This window comes from Somniosus microcephalus, chromosome 25 (genome assembly GCF_052327205.1).
Source record: "Somniosus microcephalus isolate GS21.2 chromosome 25, FLI_Smic_1.0, whole genome shotgun sequence".
Classification (NCBI taxonomy): Eukaryota; Metazoa; Chordata; class Chondrichthyes; order Squaliformes; family Somniosidae; genus Somniosus; species Somniosus microcephalus.
In genome coordinates, this window is record NC_141011.1 from 55,123,887 (window position 1) to 55,134,417 (window position 10,531).

The 10,531-nt window shown below is 42.8% G+C and overlaps 1 protein-coding gene across 6 annotated transcripts in view; it reads right to left on the reverse strand.

Annotated features, from left to right (window-relative positions):
• Positions 1-10,531, reverse strand: part of cfap74 (cilia and flagella associated protein 74) — a 306,038-nt gene that overhangs the window by 247,274 nt on the left and 48,233 nt on the right. For all 6 annotated transcript variants that reach the window (XR_015073585.1, XM_085967505.1, XM_085967502.1 and 3 more), the window contains one exon: positions 4,025-4,123. Coding sequence is in view for 5 of the 6 variants with exons in the window: in XM_085967505.1 (XP_085823631.1) it covers positions 4,025-4,123 (99 nt within the window). In the remaining variant the exon portion in view is untranslated. The remainder of the gene's footprint in view (positions 1-4,024; positions 4,124-10,531) is intronic.

Below are 10,531 nucleotides of genomic sequence, written 5' to 3' on the forward strand. Positions count from 1 at the left end.
CCAAAACCCGCTCCTCGCCAATTACCTGCAAGCCGGTGAGCAGCCGAGGACTGCCCGATCTTTGCCTGCCGACAGCCGCTCTGCACCCTCTTCTCACCCGCAATGGGTGGGAAGTGGACCGGTGACATATAAATGAGGCCCGGAAGTTAAAACAAAACTTAGATGAGTGAGCAGGTTTCTCACGCGCCCTGCCCACCCTGCCTGCTCTAATCTTGCTCGAGGTTAAAATCGATCCCAGCGGGGTGTAAAGGGACTTGATGTCCATGCTAAAGAGACAATTAGTTGAAATGATGGGTCTGCCAGGACAGGTCTGTTCGTGAGTATTGGCGGGTAGGTGAAAAAGGGGAGTGCAGACCTGAATAGCTTTCATGTGAAGATCTCTGGAAGAAATGAGACCAGCAACAGTCTGGCAAATGATTGTTCAGTGTTGAATAGTGGGGTGATGGTCCAGAGATAAGTCAGATAGGAAGCAGAGTCAGATAGTTGCCATTTAACCTCTACCATAAAACGATCCTAGCGCCATGCAGCAGTGCTTCCCTTTGTTAGCAGGCTTTATGACAATGTCAGAACTGGAACTAAGAGAACAAAGAATAATAAGTTCAGATGGAGATAGATTCGAGTAAGTAAGGGGAGTAGGGAAATTCAGTCAACTGATGCTGTGGGAGGAGTACTCAATGCAAAGATAGCGAAAGGTAAAAGGCTAGAAAAAGAGGTCCAAGAACTGCTGGATACAGGAGAAGGAGTCAGATCCACAAAGTCTTGAAATGATGCTATACGAATAGTCGTGTGCAATAATTATTTTCATAGTAGGTCAACAACTCCATTAAAATACTGTAGAAGAAAAATGTATTTCATATAAGTACTTGTACACTAATGTTCATGCCTCAAAATTTCATGGCCAATTTGTGAACTTTCAAATAGATTTAATTTGGACTTAAAAATACATTATATTGTCATCTCACTGGTGAAGAAGACTGTGATGCTGTTGGTATTGTCAGGATCAACAGGCTAATAGGAAAATCTCTTAGTTCCAACCCTGATATGGTCATAAAACCTGCTGACTGTTGTGTGGCACAAGGATCGCCACGTAGCCAAGGAAAGTGACAACTATCTGATTCTTCTTCCTAGCTTTCTTTGGACCATGACGCTCTATTGAACATGGAACAGTCATTTCCCAGACTAGATCTCATCGCTTTCAACACGAAATTAACAATTTCAGTGGGGTTTTATAGAATGCCAGCAATTTATCCCAGATTTTGTAATTAGTTTGGCGAGGGGTTAACTATCAGGTCTAATTAGGTTTAACCCTAAAATCAGTGGACCCAAAATTCCAAATGGAATTACCAAGGGCACAGAGGGTGTGGATTGCCACAGTGGTTGGAATTCGGGGCGGAACCCAGTTCACTGCGATTCCACCATTTCATGCTTTTGGTCACCTGTCCTAGTATCTCCTTATGTGGCTCGGTGTCAAATTTTGATTGATAATCGCTCCTGTGGAGCGCCTTGGGACATTTTATTATGTTAAAGGCGCTATATAAATGCAAGTTGTTGTTGTTGTCGGTGGTCATCTTCTGGGTGATGCCTCCACCCACTCCTGGCCTACCTCAGGAATTCCACCCGACTCATCTTTATAAGGTCTCAACAGAACTCTTGATACCCAAGAACCGTTGCGAGTGCTGATGAAACCTTTTGAAATGCCTCAAACCTTCACCAGGCAAAAGGTAGTTCATTACCTTATTTTAAAATAATCCTGGCTCAGAATGTTTTTTCTTCAGCCCAAGAAGGGCCTAGGGGGACGCTCTGGTGAAGTGGCTGTGGGACATTCTCTGTTTTCAGGAATGGCACCTGTTGAAGCACCCTTACAGGCAGCGGCAGCCTACCCCAACCATGCAAATGACCCTGCTCCCACCATTTGGGACAGGATCTACATCTATAACCGCAGGTTAATGCGTTCCACTCTGCTGCACTTGCACCAGCAGAGCTGGAATCCTCGGACTGTAGGCCAAGGAGGTTTATATACCGGACATCAATATACAATGACTCAATGGGCCGAACAGCCTCCTTCTGTGCCATCATGACTATGACTTATGATTCTATGTCACAATTTATAATTAACAAGTTAATGCATATATTTTAAGGACAATAATGGCATTTGAATAAGTGAACAAATATTTTGTACAGCATTATTATAATGTGTCAGCTGTGGCTCAGTGGGTAGCACTTTCACCTCTGATGTCAGAAGGTTGTGGGGTCAAGTCCCACTCCAGAGACTTGAGCACAAAAATCTAGGCAGCACCCCATAAGGAGTTAGATATATTTCTTAAGGCTAAAGGGATCAAGGGATATGGGGAGAAGGCAGGGACAGGGTACTGAATTTGGATGATCAGCCATGATCTCATTGAATGGCGGAACAGGCTCGAGGGGCCGAATGGCCTACTCCTGCTTCTATCTTCTATGTTTCTATGTAATACTGAGAGAGTGCTGCACTGTCAAATTGCCATCTTTCAGATGAGACGTTAAACCAAGGCCCCGTCTGCGCTCTCAGGTGGATGTAAAAGATTCCACGGCACTATTTTGAAGAAGAGCAGGGGAGTTCTCCCCGGTGTCCTGGGGCCAATATTTATCCCTCAATCAACATCACTGAAACAGATTATCTGGTCATTATCACATTGCTGTTTGTGGGAGCTTGCTGTGCACAAAATTGGCTGCCGCATTTCCTGGATTACAACAGTGACTACACTTCAAAACTATTTCATTGGCTGTTAAACGCCCTGGGAGGTCCTGGAATCGTGAAAGGTGCTATATAGATACAAGTTCTTTCTCCTTTCTAATATATTTACAAGCCTTGGTATGTTTGGCTTATTTTCACAGCTCAATGTTTATACAATACTTTTAAAAAGATTAAAATAAATAATAGTTTTCCAAGCATACGGCATTAGCTACCAACTGCATAACGACAATTCAGAACCAGACTGAATTTTAGGCCTCAAAACAATGAAAATGATGGCATCAAGATTATAATTCCCTATCCCTATTGTTCAGCCAACACTAGGATGCACTGCTATTCCAAAAGTAAATTGGTTCCCAAGTTGGGAGAGAGAGAGAGAGAGAGAGAGAGAGAGAGACAAGTTGGGAGAGAGAGAGAGAGAGAGAGAGAGAGAGACAGACAAGTTGGGAGAGAGAGAGAGAGAGAGAGAGAGAGATAAGTTGGGGGAGAGAGAGAGAGAGAGAGAGAGAGAGAGAGAGAAGTTGGGAGAGAGAGAGAGAGAGACAAGTTGGGAGAGAGAGAGAGAGACAAGTTGGGAGAGAGAGAGAGAGACAAGTTGGGAGAGAGAGACAGAGACAAGTTGGGAGAGAGAGAGAGAGACAAGTTGGGAGAGAGAGAGAGAGAGAGAGAGACAAGTTGGGAGAGAGAGAGAGAGAGAGAGAGAGAGAGAGAGAGAGAGAGAGAGAGAGAGACAAGTTGGGAGAGACAGAGAGAGAGAGAGAGAGAGAGAAGTTGGGAGAGAGAGAGAGAGAGACAAGTTGGGAGAGAGAGAGAGAGAGAGACAAGTTGGGAGAGAGAGAGAGAGACAAGTTGGGAGAGAGAGAGAGAGAGACAAGTTGGGAGAGAGAGAGAGAGAGAGACAAGTTGGGAGAGAGAGAGAGAGACAAGTTGGGAGAGAGAGAGAGAGACAAGTTGGGAGAGAGAGAGAGAGAGACAAGTTGGGAGAGAGAGACAGAGAGAGAGAGACAAGTTGGGAGAGACAGAGAGAGAGAGACAAGTTGGGAGAGAGAGAGAGAGAGAGAGAGAGAGAGAGAGACAGACAAGTTGGGAGAGAGAGAGAGAGAGAGAGAGACAAGTTGGGAGAGAGAGAGAGAGACAAGTTGAGAACTTACAAAAAAACCCAGAGCAAATAGCTACATTTATTTATATGGGCTTCTAATCGATATTATAAAATGCTTTCAATTCACTGGATGTTGGAGGAATCCGAGGTCTACATACATGTGATGCAATGAAGTAAATAGCAGAAAGATCACATACTTGTTGCTGGCAGTTTCCTGCTCTTGAATATCTTCTTCCACTTTCTCTCTCTGTTTCTCCAAAGTTTCCATCCTCCCGTCACATTCTTTTAATTTTTCTCTGAAATTCAAAAAACACCAATGAAGGAACACGCAGAGGTAAGTAGACATGCAGCAAACATTTCAGCAAACTCTATTATTCCAATTGAATTTGTCAGCTGCTTTTAGACTTCCCGAAACTGCGACGGTGAGCCTTTGAGCACTGAGGTTGCAGTTCAACACTAACATTTTAAAAAGCAACAATGATGGTTTTGAAGTTTAGCCAAAGGACACAGTGGTGCTGAAACTACGAGCATGTGAGTGCTTAACATTTTCATACAAAATTCCTTGCTCCTATTTTAGTGGTGACATTAACCCACTTAGTTCAAACAGGTTAACACTTCATTAAAATAGCGGAGAGAGGAAGTTCCGATAAACACATTAAGCATTTGTACCTTCATATGTCACAGTGCGATTTGGGAGACAGTGAATTCAGAAAGAGGCTATGGTTTTGCACATTTAAGAATTTTGTTTTATAATTACTAGCTTAAAGGGAAATTCGTTCAACTGCCGACGGGGAGGAAATTCAGTCCATATTCTTCATCTTGACAAATACAAAAACTTTGCAACAAATTTAAATAAAATGGATAAAAGAAAATAAAGATTTCTGGGGCAGAACAAAATTACTGCACAAATTTGTCCTCGATTTGGCACCTCACTTGTACCACCCAAAACGCACTGGCTGGTGCTCGAACATATTTTGCCAGTGGTCGGGATTCTAATTCCCAGTTATAATCAACTGACCCACTGACATATTGGCAAAGTTAAAAAATGCATTTTATTGATATAAAAAGAGTAAAATGATTTTCGGTTTGTTTTGTTTAGCACAAAAGACTTCTAGAATTAAATAACTCTAGAAAGTGTAAAAGAAATTGGTATTCACGTTTGGGTGACATTTTCTCCTCTTGCACTGAGTAAGGGGAAAATTGTGCCTACTGCCTTGTGTTACATTTTACGGTCATTTAAAATTGTTGGTTAAAAAAACTCCTGTAATAATTTGTAGTGCACTAGTAAAGGCGAATATGGTTACAAACTTTACTTTATTCATATCTTAGCACAACTTTAAAAGTTCTTCTTATTCTGAGAAAGTGTCAGTTCCAACAATCTAGCCATCTAGCATGGCTGGCACCCCTCAAAGTGGCACTCTTGAAAGTGCACGTATGCAGAGTGTATATCACTTGCACCAATTGGCTGAAAACCATATATTTATAAAACAGCAATAAGTCACAACTAATCAGGTAGAGGACTTATCAATGAACAATTAGCATATTACGAATAAAAGCATTAAGAAAAAGGAAGCAATGCATGTCATTTTCTGCTGGTTTCTTCTGACCTTGATAAGATGGGCTCTCCACAAGGGGACAAGCTGAAGGGCAGCAAGAGACCAATAAACCATTTTATTCTGGTGAGTCGCAGGAGGAGGAGCAGGATTCTTACTTTGTAGGTTTTCTTTAAACAGACATTTCCTGAGCAACAGTAATTAGCCCAGGAGGTTGTGGGTTCAAGTTCCACTCCAGAGACTTGAGCACAAAAATCTAGGCTGACACTCCAGTGCAGTACTGAGGGAGTGCTGCACTGTCGGAGGAGACATTAAACCGAGGCCCTGTCTGCTTTCTCGGGTGGATGAAAAAGATCCCCATGCACTATTTTGTAGAAGAGTTATCCCCGGTGTCCTGGCCAATATTTATCCCTTGATCAACACCAAGAAAGATTTTTTTAAATTCTTCCCGGGATGTGGGCAACGTTGACAAGGCCAGCATTTATTGCCCATCCCTAATTGCCCTCGAGAAGGTGGTGGTGAGCCGCCTTCTTGAACCGCTGCAGTCCGTGTGGTGAAGGTACTCCCACAGTGCTGTTAGGGTGGGAGTTCCAGGATTTTGACCCAGCGGCGATGAAGGATCGGCGATATATTTCCAAGTCAGGATGGTGTGTGACTTGGAGGGGAACTTGGAGGTGGTGGTGTTCCCAGGCGCCTGCTGCCCTTGTCCTTCTAGGTGGAAGAGGTCACGGATTTGGGAGGTGCTGCCGAAGAAGCCTTGGTGAGTTGCTGCAGTGCATCTTGTAGATGGTACACACTGCAGCCACGGTGCGCTGGTGGTGGAAGGACTGAATGTTTAAGGTGGTGGATGGGGTGCCAATCAAGCAGGCTGCTTTGTCCTGGATAGTGTCGAGCTTCTTGAGTGTTGTTGGAGCTGCACTCATCCAGGCAAGTGGAGAGTATTCCATCACACTCCTGACTTGTGCCTTGTAGATGGTGGAAAGGCTTTGGGGAGTCAAGAGGTGAGACACTCGCGACAGAAAACCCAGCCTCTGACCCGCTCTTGTTGCCACAGTATTTATGTGGCTGGTCCAGTTAAGTTTCTGGTCAATGGTGACCCCCAGGATGTTGATGGTGGGGGATTCAACAATGGTAATACCGTTGAATGTCAAGGGGCGGTGGTTAGACTCTCGCTTGTTGGAGATAGACATTGCCTGGCACTTGTGTGGCGCAAATGGTACTTGCCACTTATCAGCCCAAACCTGAATGTCATCCAGGTCTTGTTGCATGCAGGCATGGACTGCTTCATTTTCTGAGGAGTTGCGAATGGCACTGAACACTGTGCAATCATTAGCAAACATCCCCATTTCTGACCTATGATGGAGGGAAGGTCATTGATGAAGCAGCTGAAGATGGTTGGGCCGAGGACACTGCCCTGAGGAACTCCTGCAGCGATGTCCTGGGGCTGAGATGGTTGACCTCCAACAACCACAACCAACTTCCTTTGTGCTAGGTATGACTCTAGCCAGTGGAGAGCTTTCCCCCTGATTCCCAGTGACTTCAATTTTACTAGGGCTCCTTGATGCCACACTCGGTCAAATGCTGCCTTGATGTCAAGGGCAGTCACTCTCACCTCACTTCTGGAATTCAGCTCTTTTGTCCATGTTTGGACCAAGGCTGTGATGAGGTCTGGCGCCAAGTGGCCCTGGCGGAACCCAAACTGAGCTTCGGGTGAGCAGGTTATTGGTGAGTAAATGCTGCTTGATAGCACTGTCGACGACACCTTCCATCACTTTGCTGATGATTGAGAGTAGACTGATGGGGCGGTAATTGGCTGGATTGGATTTGTCCTGCTTTTTGTGGACAGAACATACCTGGGCAGTTGTCCACATTGTCGGGTAGATGCCAGTGTTGTAGCTGTACTGGAACAGCTTGGCTAGATGTGCGGTTAGTTTTGGAGCACAAATTAGCTGCCACGTTTCCTACATTACAACAGTGACTACATTTTTTTTTTTTTTTTTTTTTTAAAAAGGACTTAATTGTCCGTAAAGTGCTTTGGGACGTCCATTGGTCATGAAAGGCGCTATACAAAGCTGGGATGTTATGGGGCCCATAGGCTTTTCTGTATCCAGTGCGCTCAGCCGTTTCTTGGTATCACATGGAGTGAATCGAATTGGCTGAAGACTGGTTTCTGTAATGCTGGGGACCTCAGGAGGAGGCCGATATGGATCATCCACGCGGCACTTCTGGCTGAAGATGGTTGCAAATGCTTCAGCCTTGTCTTTTGCACTCGCGTGCTGGGCTCACCATTATTGAGGATGGGGATATCCATGGAGCCTCCTCCTCCTGTTAGTTGTTTAATTGTCCTCCACCATTCACGACTGGATGTGGCAGGACTGCAGAGCTTTGATCTGATCAGTTGATTGTGGGATCGCTTAGCCCTATCTATAGCATGCTGCTTCCGCTGTTTAGCATGCATGTAGTCCTGTGTTGCAGCTTCCCCAGGTTGGCACCTCACTTTTAGGTACGCCTGGTGCTACTCCTGGCATGCTCTTCTACACTCCCCATTGAATCAGGTTTGGTCCCCTGGCTTGATGGTAATGGTAGGGTGAGGGATATGCTGATCTGATCATGATCACATTGCTATTTGCTGTGTGTAAATTAGCTGCCACGTTTCCTACATTACAACAGTGACTACATTTTTTTTTTTTTTTTTTTTTAAGTACTTAATTGTCCGTAAAGTGCTTTGGGATGTCCGCTGGTCATGAAAGGCGCTATACAAATGAGAGTCTTTCTTTCTTTCATTGACCTCTGGTGTTCCTATTTACATCACTTCCCACAGACAGGAGACAAACAGGAAAGAGATCATTCTTGTGCTTTACTCCAGTTGGACCTTGTGGCTTTAATGGGAGAGGTTACCTTAAACATCTCTTCACTTAGGAGCAAACAACATCCTCAAGGCATCTCTTTCTACCTACTAAGAAAGGGCCATCAAAAGGGCTCCAACACTCCCTTACTGAATATGTAATAAATTCTGTGTCACCTGGTAGAACACTCCTTCCAATTTACCATAACAAAAAGATGAATGAAAAGTTATTTTCCAACACAGATGGCAATATGATCCTGAATATAAACCTTTAACAAAACTACATACCGCAAGGCTTTACTATTAATTTCAAACTGAAATATTCAGTGGTTCAACCCTACAGGCATAATCATTCTTCATAATTATCAAAGTCTTTGAACTGTGATGGGAATTACCAGCTCCCATTATGTAAGCATATTAATAAAGCCTGGAGCAGATCAGGTCAGGCATCAAGTTTGTGAAACTGAGATCTGCCTGTGTCAGTTTAGGCAAAATGGTTCCACAACTGAATCTCCAGCAGTTGGAGATATATATAAATATATATTATAAATATTTATTTTATATATTTTATCAAGAGGAATGGTATTAGACTAGGTGACTCATGGAGAAAAAGAGCAACGATTTGATGGGCCAAATGGTCCGTTTCTCTGTTGTGACATTTTTTACATTAAAAATATTTTTAAAATATTTAAAAATATAATTATATTATATATTATTTAAAGGTCTATGATGTTGAAAAATCTCAACTTTGATTTATTAGTTAGTAATTTTGTAACTATGACTATATAACTGCGAGCAATCCAAAATGGCAGTGCGATGAGCCAGTGGTAATACGCAGCACCTTCACGTGTTGCCAAAAAAGCTCATTTATGAACAAAATATCCAACAAACTGTTAGCAATATTTGAGCACTCCCATGACGTTCCACTATCCAATATTTTAACAGACACATTAACACATTTATTTTGACTGGGTTAGTATATCTGTTAAAATAGCAGACAGAAATGTGATGGAAATGCATTAGGCATTCAGACATTAATGTTGCATGTTAATTTCAGTATCAGTAATGTTGTTTTAAGAATTCTTGAAGATTGTTGCATCCGTTGTTATGTCAGCCATCTACTTCAATACATAGTCAGGCAGAAGACATCAAAGCAGCTGTGTACGGTGACAACAGGGACACAAAAAGTCCAGGCTCCAAAACACGTGGCGTTTCTTAATGAATATGGATCTCTAGCAAGGATAAAGTGACATAACAAACACGCGCACACATCCACATACAGTATATATAAATATGTAGGAAAGTGGAATTGGACTAGGTGACTCGTGGAGATAGCACGACGGCAATGAGATAATGATCAGAAAGAAGCTGGGGAAAGAAAGGAAACAAAGGCACACACTATTTAGGGCTCTGCAGTTAGAGAGAGAGAGAGAGAGAGAGAGAGAGAGGGAGAGGGAGAGAAAGAGAGTCAAACCACAAACAACACTGTCAGACCACAGTCAAATTACTATGTATCTTAAAAAGAACAGAAACAACCAACACAGAAACACAACCCAGTAAGCTGTACATTAAAAAATCTTACAGATGGGCCAAAAACAGCATGGAAAAATACCAGAAAGCAATTAGCAATCAATCAACTCAAGCTCTCTTGGACACCTTTCTGGAAAATACATACACACACAATAAAGAAGGCGTAAACCGGGCAGTGAATAACCTAAATAATATTTTTGATAATTTGGCATCAATGTCAAACTTGAAAGTTCGCAAGAACAAACCCAAAACAAAAAACTACGAAAAATGGTTTGACTCCGATTGCCAGAACATGAGGAAAAAACTCAGAAAAATATCAAACCAAAAACACAGACAACCAGAAAATGAGGAATTACGCCTTACTTATTGTCAGGCACTAACACAATACAAAAACACACTCAGAACCAAGAAAGAGCAGTATATTAAGAATACACTCATCTCTATTGAGGAATCCATTGATTCCAATTGTTTCTGGGACAACTGGAATACATTACACAAAAAACATGACGAATTGGCCATTCAAAACGGAGACACATGGGAAAACCATTTTGAAAAATTATACCAGAAAAACACACTACGCCCAGAGCAATACCAAATATGCGAAAAACTGGAAAAGCTCGAATTTGCCATAAAAGATAACCAAAACCCGATAGATGCCATAATATCTGAAAAAGAGCTATTTGAAAAACTCAAGGACCTGCGACCAGGAAAAGCTTGCGGTGCAGACGGCATCCTAAGCGAGATGATTAAACACACGGACGATAAAATGAAATTGG